At 42.1% G+C, this 20,109-nt stretch overlaps 1 protein-coding gene across 1 annotated transcript in view; it reads left to right on the top strand.

Moving 5' to 3' along the window:
- LOC112232763 (phospholipid-transporting ATPase ABCA1-like) overlaps nucleotides 1-19,865 on the top strand; it is a 223,467-nt gene extending 203,602 nt beyond the window's left edge. The window contains exons 41-42 of the mRNA XM_024399987.2: nucleotides 10,519-10,762; nucleotides 18,652-19,865. Of these exons, the coding sequence (XP_024255755.2) occupies nucleotides 10,519-10,762; nucleotides 18,652-18,777 (370 nt within the window). The 3' untranslated portion in view covers nucleotides 18,778-19,865. The remainder of the gene's footprint in view (nucleotides 1-10,518; nucleotides 10,763-18,651) is intronic.
- The last annotated feature ends 244 nt before the right edge of the window (nucleotides 19,866-20,109 follow it).

Genomic DNA, 20,109 nt, shown 5'->3' with positions numbered 1-20,109 from the left:
TTAAGAGTTATTTGCCATCTTTAGTTGTGAATGATACAAACCTGATACAACAAAATGTCTGAGAAATCAAAACATATATGGGCTGCATAATGCGACTATAGGCTATTTATGATTCAAAATAAATAAAGCTTGCGCTCTGTTCCTGCACACGCTGATCTCTCAAGCGATCATTTTTTCACCCATCAGACTATTCTTAATTTAACCTTGTTTATACTAATATGTAACATTGGTTTCGAATTAGAGTGGCCCATTGCGAAATGGGCAGGAACAGAAACGGGGGAATAGTGAATAGCAAAACGATGCCGATTTCTCTGTCTCGTTTTTCAATCCGGCCAGGTTGGCTCCTCCGTTTTTATAGTGGAGCAATGCTTTATATTAGCAGAGGGAAAATAAATACAGTAGGAGGAGAAGGCTGGCTGGCGTTCACCTCTTTTTTTGAGAAAACCATCAAAACTCTCCTTTCACACGGCATGACATATAGAAATGTCTGGGATTAGAATAAGAGCACTTATTTCACTCAACACATCAACCACTGTTTCAAGAGCATGCAGCCTCTCACTGCGCGACAGCTAATATGCCTCCCAAACCATGTACACCCTGTCAAATCCATTTTATTGGTCAAATACACATGGTTAGCAGATGTTAAGGCGAGTGTAGCGAAATGCTTGTGCTTCTAGTCCGACAGTGCAGTACTATCTAACATGTAATCTAACCAATTCACAACGACTACCTTATACACACAATGTAAGCGAATGGAATAAGAATATGTACATGTAAATATATGGATGCAAGATGGCCGTGCGGCATAGGCAAGATGCAATAGATGGTATAAAATACAGTATATAGTTGAAGTCGGAAGTTTACATACACTTAGGATGGAGTCATTAAAACTCGTTTTTTAACAACTCCACAAATTTCTTGTTAACACACTATAGTTTTGGCTAGTCGGTTAGGATGTCTACTTTGTGCATGACACAAGTAATTTTTCCAATAATTGTTTAGAGACAGATTATTTAACTTATAATTCACTGTATCACAATTCCAGTGGGTCAGAAGTTCACATACACTAAGTTGACTGTGCCTTTAAACAGCTTGGAAAATTCCAGAAAATTATGTCAAGCTTTAGAAGCTTCTGATAGGCTAATTGACATCATTTTATCAATTGGAGGTGTACCTGCGGATGTATTTCAAGGCCTATATTAAACTCGGTGCCTCTTTGCTTGACATCATGGGAAAATGAAAAGAAATCAGTCAAGACCTCAGAAATAAATTGTAGACAAGTCTGGTTCATCATTGGGAGCAATTTCCAAATGCCTGAAGGTACCACGTTCATCTGTACAAACAATAGTATGCAAGTATAAACACCATGGGACCACGCTGCTGTCATACCGCTCAGGAAGGACATACGTTCTGTCTCCTAGAGATGAAAGTACTTTGGTGCGAAAAGTGCAAGTCAATCCCAGAACAACAGCAAAGGACCTTGTGAAGATGCTGGAGGAAACAGATACAAAAGTATCTATATCCATAGTAAAGCAAGTCTTATATCAACATAACCTAAAAGGCCGCTCAGCAAGAAAGAAGCCACTGCTCCAAAACCACCATAAAAAAGCCAGAATACGGTTTGCAACTGCACATGGGGACAAAGATCATACTTTTTGGAGAAATACACTCTGGTCTGATCAAACAAGAATAGAACTGTTTGGCCATAATGACCATCATTATGTTTGGAGGAAAAAGGGGGAGGCTTGCAAGCCGAAGAACACCATCCCAACCGTGAACCACGGGGGTGGCAGCATCAAGTTGTGGGGGTGCTTTGCTGCAGGAGGGACTGGTGCACTTCACAAAATAGATGGCATCATGAGGATTTGAAATTATGTGGATATATTGAAGCAACATCTCAAGACATCAGTCAGGAAGTTAAAGCTTGGTCGCAAATGGGTCTTCCAAATGGACAATGACCCCAAGCATACTTCCAAAGTTGTGGCAAAATGTCTTAAGGACAACAAAGTCAAGGTATTGGAGTGGCCATCACAAATCCCTGACCTCAATCCTCTAAAAAATGTGTGGGCAGATCTGAAAAAGTGTGTGTGAGCAAGGAGGCCTACAAACTTGACTCAGTTACACCAGCTCTGTCAGGAGGAATGGGACAAAATTCACCCAAGTTATTGTGGGAAGCTTGTGGAAGACAACCCAAAATGTTTGACCCAAGTAAAACAATTTAGAGGCAATGCTACCAAATACTAATTGAATGTTGGTAAACTTCTGACTGACTGGGAATATGATGAAAGAAATGAAAGCTGAAATAAATCATTCTCTCTACTATTATTCTGACATTTCACATTCTTAAAATAAAGTGGTGATCCTAACTGACCTAAGACAGGGAATGTTTACTAGGATAAATGTCAGGAATTGTGGAAAAACTGAGTTTAACTGTATTTGGCTAAGGTGTATGTAAACTTCCGACTGTATGCATATGAGATGAGTAATGTAGGATATGTAAACATTATTAAAGTGGCAATATTTAAAGTGACTTGTGATACCCTTGTTAAATCCATCTATTAAAGTGGCCAGTGATTTGAGTCTGTATGTTGGCAGCAGCCTCTATGTTAGTGATGGTTGTTTAACAGTCTGATGGCCTTGAGGTAGAAGCTGTTTTTCAGTCTCTCGGTTCCAGCTTTGATGCACCTGTACTGACCTCGCCTTCTGAATGATAGCGGGGTGAGCAGGCAGTGGCTCGGGTGGTTGTTGTCCTTGATGATCTTTTTGGCCTTCCTGTGACATCAGGTGGTGTAGGTGTCCTGGAGGGCAGGCAGTTTGCCCCCGGTGATGTGTTGTGCAGACTGCACTAGCCTCAGGAGAGCCTTGCGGTTGAGGGCTGTGCAGTTGCCGTACCAGGTGGTGATACAGCTCGACAGGATGCTCTCGATTGTGAATCTGTAGAAGTTTGTGAGGGTTTTTGTTGACAAGCAACATTTCTTCAGCCTCCTGAGGTTGAAGATGCGCTGTTGTGCCTTCTTCACCACACTGTCTGTGTGGGTGGACCATTTCAGTTGGTCCGTGATGTGTACGCTAAGGAACTTAAAAGTTTCCACTTTCCCCGTCGACGTGGATAAGGTGTGCTCCCTCTGCTGTTCCCTGAAGTCCACGATCATCTCCTTTGTTTTGTTGAAGTTGAGTGAGAGATTGTTTTCCTGACACCACACTCCGAGGGCCCTCACCTCAACCCTGTAGGCTGTCTTCACATTGTTGGTAATCAAGCCTACTACTGTAGTGTTGTCTGCAAACTTGTTGATTGAGTTGGAGGCGTGCATGGCCACGCAGTCATTGGTGAACACGGATTACAGGAGAGGGCTGACGTTGCACCCTTGTGGAGCCCCAGTGTTGAGGATCAGTGGGGTGGAGATGTTGTTTCCTTACTTCACCACCTGGGGGCGGCCCATCAGAAAATCTAGGACCCAGTTCCACAGGGCGGGGTCGAGACCCAGGGCCTAAATCTTAATGACGAGATTGGAGGGTACTATGGTATTTAATGCTGAGCTGTAGTCAATGAACAGCATTCTTACATAGGTATTCCTCTTGTCCAGATGGGACAGGGCAGTGTGATGGCGATTTCATCGTCTGTGAACCTATTGGGGAGGTAAGCAAATTGGAGTGGGTCTAGGGTATCAGGTAGGGTGGAGGTGATATGATCCTTGACTAGTCTCTCAAAGCACTTCATGATGACAGAAGTGAGTGCTACTGGGCGATAGTCATTTAGTTCAGTTACCTTAGCTTTCTTGGGAACAGGATCAATGGCGGCCATCTTGAAGCATGTGGGGACAGCAGCCTGGATTAGGGATTGGTTGAATATGTCCGTAAACACACTAGCCAGCTGGTCTGTGCACGCTCTGAGGATGCGGATAGGGATGTTATCACGTTTAAATGTTTTACTCACGTCGGCCACGTTGAAGGAGAGCCCACAGTCCTTGGTAGCGGGCTGTGTAGGTGGCACTGTATTGTCCTCAAAGCGTGCCAAGAAGTTGTTTAATTTGTCTGGGAGTGAGACGTCGATGTCCGCGACGGGGCTGGTTTTCTTTTTGTATTCCGTGATTATGTGTAGACCCTGCCACATACGTCTCATGTTTGAGCTGTTGAATTTCGACTCTCCATCATCTCTATACTGAAGTTTTGCTTGTTTGATTGCTTTGCGGAGGGAATAGCTACACTCTTTGTATTCAATCATGTTTCCAGCCTTGCCATGATTAAACTTGGTGTTTTGCACTTTCAGTTTTGCATGAATGCTGCCATCAATCCACGGTTTCTGGTTAGGAGGGAAGGTTTTAAAAGTCACAGAGAGAACAAAACATCTCCAATGCACTTCCTAATAAACTCACTCACCGAGTCAGCGTATACGTTGATGTTATTGTCTGAGGCTACCCAGAACATATCCCAGTTCACGTGATCGACGCAATCTTGAAGCGTGGAATCCGATTTGTCAGACCAGCGTTGGATAGACCTAAGCATGGGCGCGACCTGTTTTAGTTTCTGCCTATACGAGGGGAGCAACAAGATGGAGTCATGGTCAGATTTGCCAAATAGAGGGTGGGGGAGGGCCTTGTATGCACTGCGGAAGTTTGAGTAGCAGTGGTTCAAAGTTTTGCTCAAAAGGGTGCAACAATCAATGTTCTGAAATTAGCTTTGTTAAAATCCCCAGCTACAACAAATGCAGACTCAGGATATATGGTTTCCAATTTACATAGAGTCCAGTGAAGTTCTTTCAGGGTTGTCGAGGTATCTGCTTGGGGGGGGATATACACGGCTGTGACTATAATCGAAGAGAATTCTCTTGGAAGATAATGTGGTCGGCATTTGATTGTAAGGAATTCTAGGTCAGGTGAACAAAAGGACTTGAGTTCCTGTATGTTAAACATTAAACATGAGGCATAAACCCACGCCCTTCTTCTTACCAGAGATGTTTGTTTCTGTCGGCACAACGCATGAAGAAACTCGGTATCTGTACCGACTCCGACAACATGTCCCGAGTGAGCCATGTTTCCGTGAAACAGAGAATGTTAAAATCTTTGATGTCTCTCTGGAAGGCAACTCGTGCCCTAATTTAGTCCACCTTGTTGTCTAGAGAATGTACATTGGCGAGTAATATGCTCGGAAGCGGTGGATGGTGTGCTCGCCTTCTAAGTCTGACCATGAGGCCGCTCCGTCTGCCTTTCCTGCGGCGACCATGTTGTTTTGAGATGGCCTCTGGGATTAGAACCAATGTCCAGGGTGGAGCTCCGAACAAAGGATCTGCTTTGGGAAGGTCGTAATGTTGGTAAGTTAATGTTGCTCTTATATCCAATAGTTCTTCCCGGCTGTATGTAATAACAGTTAAGATTTTCTGGGCTAACAATGTAAGAAATAATACATTAAAAAAAACAAATTACTGCATAGTTTCCTAAGGACGTGAAGCGAGCTGACCATCTCTGTGGGCGCCATCTTGCTCTTTTCGACTCTCCAACCCTGTTCCAGCAGCTACCCAGTGCTTAATTTGGGAAATGTGAAGTCTGTTCGGAAACATCAATAGTAACATGTTTTCACAACAAAACATATTTCATGACACTGTTGACAGCCCCTCTCTCTGCGCTCGAGAAAGGAATGAAGGAGAGAGAGGAGGAGATAGAAGCACACGGTGGTGAGATATTCTGTAGCTAAAGGTAATGTGTCAGCTTATTGATTGTGAAAATATAAAAAATGCCCTATTACTATGTTATTCAAAATCAAATACAAATTCACTGTAATTGTAGGCTAACTCTGTAAGCCGCCCTGCACAATCAATGAACCAACAGCATCACCTATGTTCTCTCCCGGACTCATTGATAGAAATGATGGAGCGAAGCATTAGGTAACCAGTCCATCCAGTATGCATAAAACAGTCTACACTCAAAGGCGATGACTAGAATTTGTAGAATTTTGGAGTATAGGCTAGACCAATTACCAAGTACCAAAGAAATCTTAAATCTGTGTTTCTTTCTGCCGTGCATAATATGCGGTAGGCTATTAGGCTATGTATTGTGTAATGGCAAAATCATTATTAAAAAAAAATATTGGGCTGAGATCCCGCTAATGGGATCGATATGACAACAGCCAGTGAAAGTGCAGGGCGCCAAATTCAAAACAACAGAAATCTCATAATTAAAATTCCTCAAACATAGAAGTATTTCACACCATTTTAAAGATACACCTCTTGTTAGTCCCACCACAGTGTCCAATTTCAAATAGGCTTTATGGCGAAAGCACCACAAACGATTATGTTAGGTCAGAGCCAAGTGACAGAAAAACACAGCCATTTTTCCAGCCAAAGAGAGGAGTCACAAAAATCAGAAATATAGATAAAATTAATCACTAACCTTTGATGATCTTCATCCGATGACACTCATAGTTACACAATACATGTATGTTTTGTTTGATAAAGTTCATATTTATATAAAAAAATCTCAGTATACATTGGCGCGTTATGTTCAGTAGTTCCAAAAACATGCGGTGATTTTGCAGAGAGCCACATCAATTTACAGAAATTCTCATAATAAATGTTGATGAAAATACAAGTGTTAATGCATGGAACTTTAGATACACTTCTCCTTAATGCAACCGCTGTGTCAGATTTCAAAAAAGCTTTACGGAAAAAGCAAACCATGCAATAAACTGAGTACCAAACAAGCCAAAAGATATCGGCCATATTGTGCAGTCAACAGAAGTCAGAAATAACATTATAAATATTCACTTACAGTGGGGAGAACAAGTATTTGATACACTGCCTATTTTGCAGGTTTTCCTACTTACAAAGTATGTAGAGGTCTGTAATTTTTATCATAGGTACACTTCAACTGTGAGAGACGGAATCTAAAACAAAAATCCAGAAAATCACATTGTATGATTTTTAAGTAATTAATTTGATCACCTACCAACCAGTACAAATTCCGGCTCTCACAGACCTGTTAGTTTTTCTTTAAGAATCCCTCCTGTTCTCCACTTATTACCTGTATTAACTGCACCTGTTTGAACACGTTACCTGTTTAAAAGACACCTGTCCACACACTAAATCAAACAGACTCCAACCTCTCCACAATGGCCAAGACCAGAGAGCTGTGTAAGGACATCATGGATACAATTGTAGACCTGCACAAGGCTGGGATGGGCTACAGGACAAAAGGCAAGCAGCTTGGTGAGAAGGCAACAACTGTTGGCGCAATTATTAGAAAATGGAAGAAGTTCAAGATGACCCTCGGTCTGGGGCTCCATGCAGGATCTCACCTCGTGGGGCATCAATAATCATGGGGAAGGTGAGGGATCAGCCCAGAACTACACGGCAGGACCTGGTCAATGACCTGAAGAGAGCTGGGACCATAGTCTCAAAGAAAACCATTAGTAACACACTACGCCGTCATGGATTAAAATCCTGCAGCGCACACAAGGTCCCCCTGCTCAAGCCAGGATGGGAGAATGGGAGAAGTTCATGTGATCTGATTAGACCAAAAAGCTCTATTTTTGTCTCAACTCCACTGGCCGTGTTTGGAGGAAGAAGAAGGATGAGTACAACCCCAAGAACACCATCCCAACCATGAAGCATGGAGGTGGAAACATCATTCTGTGGGGATGCTTTTCTGCAAATGGGACAGGACGACTGCACCGTATTGAGAGAAGGATGGAGGGGGCCATGTATCGCGAGATCCTGGCCAACAACCTCCTTCCCTCAGTAAGAGCATTGAAGATGGGTCGTGGCTGGGTGTTCCAGCATAACAACGACCCGAAACACACAGCCAGGGCAACTAAGGAGTGACTCCGTAAGAAGCATCTCAAGGTCCTGGAGTGGCCTAGCCATTCTCCAGACCTGAACCCAATAGAAAATCTTTGGAGGGAGCTGAAAGTCCGTATTGCCCAGCGACAGCCCCGAAACATGAAGGATCCGGAGAAGGTCTGTATGGAGGAATGGGCCAAAATCCCTGCTGCAGTGTGTGCAAACCTGGTCAAGAACTACAGGAAACGTAGGATCTCTATAATTGCAAACAAAGGTTTCTGTACCAAATATTAAGTTCTGCTTTTCTGATGTATCAAATAGTTATGTCATGCAATAAAATGCAAATTAATTACTTTCTGGATTTTTGTTTTAGATTCACAGTTGAAGTGTACCTATGATAAAAATTACAGACCTCTACATGCTTTGTAAGTAGGAAAACCTGCAAAATCGGCAGTGTATCAAATACTTGTTCTCCCCAAGTCACGAAGCGCGTTCACTAGGAGCAGACGAAATGTCAAAAAGTTCTGTTACAGTCCGTAGAAACATGTCAAACGATGTATAGAATCAATCTTTAGGATGTTTTTAACATAAATTTTCAATAAAGTTCCAGAAATACTTTGTCTGTAGAAAAGCAATGGAACGCGAGATACCTCTCACGTGAACGAGCATCTGACTCAAAGAGCCCTTATGAGCCCCTCCTTCACAATAGAAGCCTCAAACAAGTTTCTAAAGACTGTTGACATCTCGTGGAAGCCTTAGGAAGTGCAACATGACCAATTTCCCACTGTATCGTCAATAGGGAATGAGTTGAAAAACGACCAACCTCACATTTCCCACTTCCTGGTTGGATTTTTTTCTCAGGTTTTTGCTTGCCATATGAGGTCTGTTATACTCACAGACATCATTCAAACATTCTTAGAAACTTCAGAGTGTTTTCTATCCAAATATACTAATAATATGCATATATTAGCAACTTGGACTGAGTAGCAAGCAAAAACCTCTGGGCACCTTATACATCCAAGCTACTCAATACTGCCCCCAGCCATAAAAAGTTAATTCCGTTTTTTGGGAGGGCTTGGGGTCAAATATGGGCGTATGGATAAGCTGTATTATGCGTATGGGTGTTTCGAATTAATCTTCACCTTAGAAAGCGCTGTCCATTTCGTTGTGTTTGGATTTTAAACAACATCCACAACGACCATGTTTTCCACTCAGTTTCAACCTGTTGTTAAACTTGTTTCTTCAAATTGATCATCACAGTGAAGTGAGTTTTTAAATCATTATACTGTTTTGATGAAGTGTTTGATGTGATCTTCGGTTGTATTTGCATTGATGTCAGAGTGGTTAGAGGGACAATAGAGCCCTGAGTACCAGGCCATTAGCGAGCTGACGATTGTTAGCGAGTTGGGTACTACCAACACATGTCCAGAGTAGCCTATTCCAACTGTGAGGGAGCATTTAATGAGAATCAGATTTTGGTGCATTTAATGTGTCTGTGAAATGATCGGGAAATATTTTTTATTCATGTCAGAATGCACCATGTTACTGAATTGGAAAGGGAATGAATGAGCAACGCTTAATACGAGCGAACCTCATCACGTGTGCCACAATGTCTTTGTTTGTACATTCTTAAGAGACCCAGAAATAATGAGTCAGAAAAATCTGATTTTGGATTCACAATAACCTCCAAACCACTAATTACTACTCCTGCCTAATTATTTTGAGGCATTCAGTTTTTTCTATTTTTATTTTTTAGTAAACATATAAATAAATACTGGGACTGAGACATTAGACTTTGCAGAGGTATACATACCCTGAAAATATATGTCCTTAGATTGGGATCGGCTTTAAGATGGCCAAGATGGCTCATATCAAGGTGTTTCAAGTCTGATGACAGAGAAGACACTATACCCCCCAACCACAGTCTGTACAGAGTGTTATATAATGTTAATGTGATTGCTGAGATATTAAACACTTAAATAGTCCAGATATTAAACACTACCGTTGAGTCCCAAACGGCACCCTATTCCCTATACGGAACCATTTGGGACACAGATGATATTAAACTCCCCAGGTATTGTAAAGATTTGATCATTTTTACAGACCTGTGTAGGAACTGTGTGTCTGGATACACCCCACATGTCACACCATGATCCACTACTTATAGGTACACCCAAAGCACCATGGGTAAATCTACATGCCAACTCATGGCTTTGTGCAAACTCAGGACTTAGACAGTGCTCCTAGCGTCAGCACCTTATTAACAAACACAAACCAGGGAGGGAGGGATAGAGAAGGATGGGAGAAAAGGAGGTGGAAGGAAAATTCCTTCAGGAGACAAACAACTCACAAGTTTCTGGGTTGTGCCGACTCACACCGCTCTTGCCTGCTTGTGACGCACCTGCTCCTCGACTCGCAGCATGCACCGGGAGCTTTCAACCAGCCGGGGAAATTAAGATAAATTATACGTCCCCCTCCCTCGCTCACTCTCTCTTACATTCCATCCCTCTATCCCTCCTTCTTTTATCACATGTTTATGTTAACACTAGGGCACCGCCGCTAGGGCACCGCCACTAGGGCGCGTGTGTGTGTGTATGACTGTGTGTGTGACTGTGTGTGTCTGCTTGCACATGTGCCTTTGTGCGTTGCTTGATGTGTGTACTTGTAGCTATGTGTTTGTGCCTTTGTCTGTCCATATGCTTTGATTGATGTGTATGTGTTTATTCATTAGTGTCTGTTTTCTCCAGGTTCGGGGACGGCTACACTGTGATCGTGAGGGTGGGCGGCTCGCCCCCCGCTCTGGGCCCCGTGGAGGAGTTTGTCCACGAGACCTTTCCGGGTAGCATACTGAAGGAGAAGCACCACAACACTCTGCAGTACCAGCTCCCCCTCAGCAAGGGCGCTCTGGTCAGCATCTTCAGCCAGTTCACCACTCATCAGCAGAGGCTGGGTGTGGAGGACTACTCTGTCTCCCAGACCACTTTGGATCAGGTAACCCTTCATTCAGTAGTTTTTCAGGTTGGATCAGGTTAACCCTTCATTCAGTAGTTTTTCTGGGTGAGGACCATAGAGATACTATAGTGTTTCTATGGTATTTTATTTAACAATGTTGTGGGGACACACAGGGCATTTTCTTCTTCCCTGCACTAACATTGCTGAGGTTTATGGCTGGTGAGGGCAAATCTGATCCTGGAGGGCAAGAGGGTGTTTCTTTTTTTGGCACATGTGTTAAAGCTGGGTGAACATCTGCCGGCACTCCAGGAGTGGAGTTGCCCATCCCTGTTATGGCAATGAAGGCATATATTATCTATACAACACATTTCCTTTAAGACTTGTACACTGAATGCTGTTAGTCTTGCTGTTGAATGTCAACTGCCTCACCTCACGTTTCCAATTGGATGTGTGAAGCTTGAGATCTGATGTAATCAAGCCTCTGAGAGGAGAGTGTGCCTCGCCCTCAATGATGAACATTAGCACAGCAGTGAAGAGGTCTGGGTAGACTAGAGCACCTTAAGAGGGCCCAACAAAGGTCACCTGTCCACTCATCCTTTGGGAGAAAAGGAGGGGAAAGAAGGCCTGCCTAGATAAAAACAACCCTCAGTCTGAGAGCCTCTCGAAAGCACCTGCCAGGAGAGGAAAGAAAAAATAAAGAAAATAATGAAAGAAAGAGATAAAATAATAAAGAAAAGAAAAATGAAAGAAAGAGAGAAAGAAAGAAAAGAAGAGAAATGTTCGCCAATGCAGCTATGGAGCATATTTACCAGATCACAGCGTAAATTTTAAAAATCACACGCAGGCTATAAGGTCATTGCACTAAAACACAAAGGGGGTAAAAAAAAACACCTATGGGGATGGAGACCAGACAGTCACCTTTCAGCTGGTGATTTATTGAGGAGAGCTCTGACCTACAGGGTTCTATTTTCGGCTGGTGTTACGACGGCACTAGGTATCAAACGCACGTTAGTTTGCAACTTCGTCATGTAAAAACTGACGCACTGGCATTTTACAGCCCTAATGCCAGGTTTTTAATTTACCTGTCTTATCAGCTCGCTGGCGCACAGATGGGCGGGTGGAAATATTTGAGGAGTGTCATTAAAAACATGATCCAAAGTGCTAATTTCAGGAAGCGCTGAAAGGGATATTTAAGACCAATCAAAAGCTGATTTTAACAGTAACGCAGTTGGTTATGGAATGAATTTTGACAGCGGAAACTCAGCCTATACAGCTGTGATGCACACTGCCCATATGCGCATGGAAGAATATTTGCCAAATGTGCTTTGGGTGCCTGTATACTTTGTGTTTATAAACATAAAAAACTTTTTTCCCCCATTTAATTGTATTTGGTTAGAAACCAAGCATAGCCTCCCCTCTCAATTAAGTTATATATATTTTTTCTGACCAATGCAATCGCGAAGTAGTCAAGATTGTCGATAAAGGGTTTGGCTCCTAAGACTGCTTGGAAATAAATCTTAATCACCAAAGCTTTAGTCAAATATCCAGTTTGAAAGGAGTAAAACAGCTGACATACCCTTTTTTTCTATGCATTTTAGGCAAGCACACATGATTTTAGCCATGCTGGTCCTGTATTGGATGTGCGTAAAACCCCCTCCATGATTTAGGCTAAGTGCCCATGCCCATCATGAAACGAGAGATGAGAACCTTTGTGAATTCCGGTGAACCTCATATTTAGAGGTTATCTGTAACCTGTAAAAAATTGCTTGTTTTCCATTTCATATTTTCAAAACCCGAGCCCTCCCTTAGGCCTGCTATAACGAAGGCTGGTTCAACAGCAATGCGTGTCTTTTTATTATTAGAATGATTCACCTTCCTGGTTTTATAGTGACAACGTCCGTGGCGTGCTTGCAATGGAACTTCTGGAGATGTGTGAATGCGATCTGTAAGATCTGATCTGTAAGATGTTTCCGATTAGGTTCATAAAACATAGGCCTATTTAGGAGCAGTATAACAGTGAGTGGACATTCTCCCTTTCTATTTATATTGGATCTTTGTCCAGCTACTGTGAAACGTTAGGATGTGCGTAAAACCCTCCATAGTCTGCGTTGTTTTAGTATTATATGACCACAGGGAGAAATTAAGGTGCCTGTAAGTGTGACAGCCTATTTAAAACAAGTTTTGTTTAGTTTAGAATTATTTGTTCTATTTTTAGACCTTATCAATAATTAAGTTAATCATGCTTCTTGACAATTTTTGGCTTGTCCACGCTCAGCCATACTACAATTTACAGTAGGCCTTGCCCTTATATCATTGTGAATGCTATTGAAGCAATGCAATTACTTAGACCAATGTGGACTGCAAATGGGTTCGAATTAACGTATTTAACAAAGATACGTCTACATTTTGTTATTTTGTTCCTGTAAGCCATTTAACAAACTATAACAGACTAACAATGGGATTTGAGTTGATTCCATGGAAATACAAAGAAGAATTTGAAGCATCCACATATTTCGCCATGGAGCAAATTCTGATTGGCCAGTGAGAGGCCATGCCTCGACACACCCACATCTTGTTTCTTCATCAAATCCCAGCCCTTATGCACCAACTCCAGCAAGTTCCCAGATACAGTGCCTTGCGAAAGTATTCGGCCCCCTTGAACTTTGCGACCTTTTGCCACATTTCAGGCTTCAAACATAAAGATATGAAACTGTATTTTTTTGTGAAGAATCAACAACAAGTGGGACACAATCATGAAGTGGAACGACATCATGAGAGCATCATGAAGAACAAGGAACACACCAGGCAGGTCCGAGATACTGTTGTGAAGAAGTTTAAAGCCGTATTTGGATACAAAAAGATTTCCCAAGCTTTAAACATCCCAAGGAGCACTGTGCAAGCAATAATATTGAAATGGAAGGAGTATCAGACCACTGCAAATCTACCAGGACCTGGCCGTCCCTCTAAACTTTCAGCTCATACAAGGAGAAGACTGATCAGAGATGCAGCCAAGAGGCCCATGATCACTCTGGATGAACTGCAGAGATCTACAGCTGAGGTGGGAGACTCTATTTCATTCAGTGCCTTGCGAATACTTTCGCAAGGCACGGTAATTGTAAAAAATAGCAGAAAATTGTTCTGACACACGCCTGAACCTACAGCGCTACCGCCTGCACTAAGATTTACCATTGCTGTAGGTTTGTTAAAATAGACCCCATCATGTAAGATCTGGCTCACACTACAATTCATATTGATCCGGCACTAAGGCTGAGGAATTAATGCCTTTATTGAAAGAAAGGTTCCATGATTGTGGACTTCAGGAAACAGCAGAGGGAACACCCCCCTATCCACATCGATGGAACAGTAGTGGAGAGGGTAGCATGTTTTAAGTTCCTCGGCATACACATCACAGACAAACTGAATTGGTCCACTCACACAGACAGCATCGTGAAGAAGGCGCAGCAGCGCCTCTTCAACCTCAGGAGGCTGAAGAAATTCGGCTTGTCACCAAAAGCACTCACAAACTTCTACAGATGCACAATCGAGAGCATCCTGGCGGGCTGTATCACCGCCTGGTACGGCAACTGCTCCACCCTCAACCGTAAGGCTCTCCAGAGGGTAGTGAGGTCTGCACAACGCATCACCGGGGGCAAACTACCTGCCCTCCAGGACACCTACACCACCCGATGTTACAGGAAGGCCATAAAGATCATCAAGGACATCAACCACCCGAGCCACTGCCTGTTCACCCCGCTATCATCCAGAAGGCGAGGTCAGTACAGGTGCATCAAAGCTGGGACCGAGAGGCTGAAAAACAGCTTCTATCTCAAGGCCATCAGACTGTTAAACAGCCACCACTAACATTGAGTGGCTGCTGCCAACACACTGACACTGACACTGACTCAACTCCAGCCACTTTAATAATGGGAATTGATGGGAAATGATGTAAATATATCACTAGCCACTTTAAACAATGCTACCTTATATAATGTTACTTACCCTACATTATTCATCTCATATGCATACGTATATACTGTACTCTATATCATCGACTGCATCCTTATGTAATACATGTATCACTAGCCACTTTAACTATGCCACTTTGTTTACATACTCATCTCATATGTATATACTGTACTCGATACCATCTACTGTATCTTGCCTATGCTGCTCTGTACCATCACTCATTCATATATCCTTATGTACATATTCTTTATCCCCTTACACTGTGTATAAGACAGTAGTTTTGGAATTGTTAGTTAGATTACTTGTTGGTTATTACTGCATTGTCGGAACAAGAAGCACAAGCATTTCGCTACACTCGCATTAACATCTGCTAACCATGTGTATGTGACAAATAAAATTTGATTTGATTTGATGTCCGAAATGTGTCTTGCCTACAACTTACTTAAACAACCTAGTGGTCTTGTCTGGAATCTGTCTCGCTTACTACTTACTAAAACTACATTCTAATCGTACTACATGCTATTTAGAATGTACTGTTTAGTAAAAACGAATACTATAAGCTACAACATACTAGTCTCATCCTACTGAGAATCTAATACACAGTTGTGTTGATTCCCTTCGTTCATTCATTTTGGTACAGAGAATTCCCTCAGCTGTTGTCATGACGACTCTTCCTCAATATTGTGCAGTGAATTCTACTAGAAGAAAATCAGAAATTAGTATAACATCCTGGTTTTTAAAGCATACAACATTTTTGGACCGAGTTTGGGAAACCCTGATCAAATGCACATTTGCATTTTCCGCCATTTGTTCATTGTTTCTCTATAACTAAGTATACACAAATTGAAAATACACAATTAACTTGAGCACTTGACATTTTCAAAGATACAGTGTCTTCCCCTTTATGGAAAACAAAGGGTTACCTAGTGTCTGAGAATGAGTAGTAAACACTGATGCAGCTTCTGTCCCTTATACATGGACAGCTAAGTGTCACCTCAATCTACTGTGTCACCACTTCTACTGTTCGTCCCTGAAGAAAAGTTTTTTTTTTTCACCACACACTACAGAGAGCATTTCAAAGACAACGGAACAAACTAGCATATAGCTGACGTGGACTGGGGTGGCCTGTATTTAAAACATGCATTGTGGCGCATGTGGCGCACTGGGACTCCACCGCCACGGCAGCGAGGTTAATTGAGCGCCTCTGAGTCCTTCTCCTTGCCACGTGTCGGCGGCCATCTAATAAACACCCAAATGCCATAGTTAATACCCATACCCATCTGTTATTAACTAAATGTCAGTCACAAGCACCGGAGCATGAAGTCTAAGTTATAATAAACTAATGCTTAGAAGATTAGAGGTGATTGGAGAAACATGTTTGTAGTGAGTACAGTGGGAGAAGAGATGTTAATACTGCATGTGGCGTATGAAATGCTAGTATTTGAAAACATTACAAGCACAGTTGCACACATCCAATGCCTTTTGAGCAGATTGCGGGATATCAAATATATTCACTAAAGGATAAAACTATGTAGCATAGTGCAATCTCTGCTCCCATTTGGGTTATTGGTGACAACATTTTGACCACTTACGTAGCTCTGCTATATAGAATGCTCTATTGTTCAGAATGGGTGTTGGAGTGCGTTCACAAACGATACATTATTTCCAACCTTGACAAATACACAGTAGTCAACCTAGAATTGTGTTCCAGTATGTGTTCTGGGTATTATATAGTTTGCGCAGAGAACATTATAGTATATTTAAGTAATACTGCCTGAAAACCCAGAAATGATTGTGTGACAACTCCCAACAAGGGCTGTTCTGAGGCCTGAAGCGAATCCAAGGCCTGTGGTTGGTGGCAACCAGTGCTTCCTCTTCTTTGGCAGAGAATGGTACATCCCACTCACGTCGTTGCCAGCTAAAATGGTACTCCAGCGTTTTCTGTTCTCCATGTTAGGCTGACAATAACTTTTTAGTGAGCTGTCACACCGATGGCCACTCACAGCCATTATTTCCCTTGCCTCCAGGTCTGCATCGGATAACTTTTGCATTCTGAAGTTATTTTACATGTTTTGACCGAGTTGTTAATTCTAATCATTCTATTCATTAGACGTTGCTATGCTAAACAAATCATTGGCATGTCGGTAGCTCGCCGAGATTCAAAGATGATGAGAGACAAGAACTTCATAAAATTATGATTTAATAAATATCCAATAGGCCTACATAGGCTGCACTGCGCTGAAAATTTATGAATGGAATTCCGAGTGTTTACGGTTCCACATTCATTCTTGGGCTAGCTAGCCTGCTGGCATGGGAGAGATCACATTTGTAAAATGAAACATTGTTGCACAGGTCATAGAGGCAGACAAGTAGGTTTAAACAACCCCAGAATGTTGCAAATCCAAATAGTAGCGAGATTAAAACAATGGAGGACAATGGAATTGTGACATTAACACGTCATGGTATTTTGTTGGCCCACCACTCCCGCATATCAACCAATCAACACCCAGGATCCATACAACCCGTTTTATAAAGAGCTGTCAAACTCTGATATGGAAAGCTAAAGGCATAAATGTTTTAAGCCTCTCAGCATACTGTATTCAACCAATGGCATCTGGGGTTAAGATTCAAATAATCCCCTGATAGGTGGAATTGAAGATAGGCATGGAGAAATGCATTGATGTTGTTTTTACACTTCCTCATTCCCTCCTTAATAAGATGTCATAACGGTGAAGTTATAGAAAGAAGTTTTGTCAGCCATTCTTTTGTAAGGAAGCCTGTTGCATTTGCTAAACTTTAGTCTGTCAATCTCAAAATCCCAAGGAGCCCAGCAGTACGGTTCGTCACAGCACTAGTCCTCCTCAATTTAACAGGAAGTGTGTTTCAACGGGATCTAACGCCCAGGATCCTCCTCCATCAAAGGTATCACATACCTACCGTACCGTCTGACGTTTCTCTTGAGTCTCAAACGAAGACTTTCTAGTTCCAATTAAGATGGCCGACATTATCTGAAACCGGAACGGATCACGAAAATTGGTGGAACCTTCCCCTTTCATCTCAAATGAAACGTGCCAGGCTGATTTAAAACAGAGTCCGGGCTTTATCTTTGACCCTGAAGTTAGAAGAGTGAACCTGATTCTACAAGGGATTCAGAAGATGACTGTGTTAGGAGGAAGAGCTGAGGAGGGGTGGTGGAAGTTTTTTGTTTTTGTTTTCATCGTTCCTCCTTTTGTCTGTCTTTGCTGCCCAAAGGAAATAAAAGGGCACTTGTTTTATGCCTCAAAGGTGATCGTAGGTATATGGTGTGGCATTATTTTATAGGCTGTAACTGTTGAGAAAGCTGTACTTCATAGCCAGCGCCTAATGGACTAGGCGGAGAAGAATCAACATCCCCTGTAAACTGTTGTTTCACTGCAGAAACAATCTCCGCTTAAGTGGCTACACTCGTTCCCTGAGATAGCATGGCATAATATTAGTTGTGTTGATCCGAGACATGGGATTTGTTATACAATCTGGCCATCTCCCATTTCCTCTTAGGCCTATTCATATAAAGTCACTTCATATCTTAAAATATATGGTGGCTTTCACAGGCCTTTTTGCTTTATTTCGCTTCCTTCTTTTCTTGATACTTTACCTGATGAATACAAGCTTTTACCGTTGTTTCCTCACCCCGTTACACAGACCAAGGTTAATAAAGAAAGTGTTGTAAATATTGTTGTGGGGGGGGATCATTATCATGATGCCTTCTGTCTCGTTTCACAGTGTGTTTCGTTGAAATGTCATTAGAATGAACAGATCGGATACGTTGATTGACTGATGATTGAAATTCTTCAATAATTCTGAAAACCTAACCAACTTCAAACTAACTAAACTGAGACCCATTCATTTGAGCAGATTTGTGTGTGCATGTGACATGCAAGGCCCTCCTGCATCTACTCTTACCACCCTGTATTCATCCCCAGGTCTTTGTCAACTTTGCCAGGTACCAACATGAGGAGGACAACCATGCTACTTATGACAACAAAGTGGACGTGTCCAGCGAAATGCCTATGAAAACTCAGAACTCACCTGTCCCAGAGAGCGCCTGAGTCCCAACGTTCACCACATATTCTATCACTGAACAGCACCTAGCGCTGTATATCTCAGGTCTAAGCTTGTAGATCGATTTAGTTTGTTTTACTTCTGCCAGTTGGCACAATAATGTTATAGTTATGTTATTATGCAAATGTTAACCGTAAATAACACATATAATGCAATTGCAGAGTGAAATAAGGGCAAGTAAGTGATTGGTAAGTGATTGGTCTACCTGCTTCATCAATGTATACATTTAGTCCATGCAGTTATTTTGGGGGATTTCTTTATGATGAAAAACAGACACACTTAATTGTGGTGTGGTGAAACACAGATTTTCCTCAGACCTTGTCATGCCAAATGACATGGCTAGGAAACAGCTCTTCCTCAAAGGTCAACACATGCTACTATGTTGCCCCTTGACATTCTCTTACGACTGTTGTTGCAATTGTTTCACTAGCTACTGATGAAACATTTAATACTTCCCAAATCGCACCCTATTCCCTATATAGTGCACTACCTTTTTTTTTTTTACCAGATCCCTATCAGTCTTCCACGGCCATACTGTGGATATTTTCATATTATCCTTTCCTTCATTCCAAAATTAGAATGGCGTGCCCCACTTCGCAAAATATGCATTGAGTGCGAGACAGAGTCGAGAGCCTTACACTGTGTACTTGCAGGATAAAGTGTGCCTTCAATATAGCCTATCCTCTGTCTCAGGATCTCTCTGTAGAGCTGTAAAGATATATTTGTTCGCATTTGTACTGTTTTACGTTCGATAAAACCCATGTAGATATGCGTATAATACAACTATGTTGGGAGAAAATGCAGGTAGATATTTTTAACAATGGTGAAACCACACCAAGCACTTTGTCAGTTTGCCTGCATTACTTTTGCAGGTGCACTTAGCACTTTCTACCTAAAGCGAATAACTTCTCTGTATGTGTGTGTTTCCCTCATGAGCACTAGGGTTCACTTTGAGAGCTCAATGTCATTTGTATGCCGTTCAATGTCCCCCCGCATTACTATCTTGTTCATTGCAAAGAATAAGAAATCCTATTTGTACTGAATATTGCTTTGTGCCAGAACAGATTATTAAACATTTGCACAAATTGTCATGCGACTAGGAGTTGAATTTGTAACTCCTTTAACTTGATATGCTCCGGGATTCATTAGGCCGTGTTCAAAAGTCGATTTGAGCTATGTGGCAGCCACTTTCAATATCTCACTCTGCTGCTTCAATAAGTGCACCGTTCTTTCCTTCTTTGTTGTCACCCTCCCCTTCGTTCTTTTAGAAGCTTTCAATTGTAGGCTATCTTTGTTGTCACTCGCGTGTGCAGCACTTC

The sequence above is a fragment of the Oncorhynchus tshawytscha genome, linkage group LG15, assembly GCF_018296145.1.
Source record: "Oncorhynchus tshawytscha isolate Ot180627B linkage group LG15, Otsh_v2.0, whole genome shotgun sequence".
Lineage (NCBI taxonomy): Eukaryota > Metazoa > Chordata > Actinopteri > Salmoniformes > Salmonidae > Oncorhynchus > Oncorhynchus tshawytscha.
Note: the sequence above shows the minus strand (reverse complement) of the source record. Positions and strands in the feature narration are given on the sequence as shown.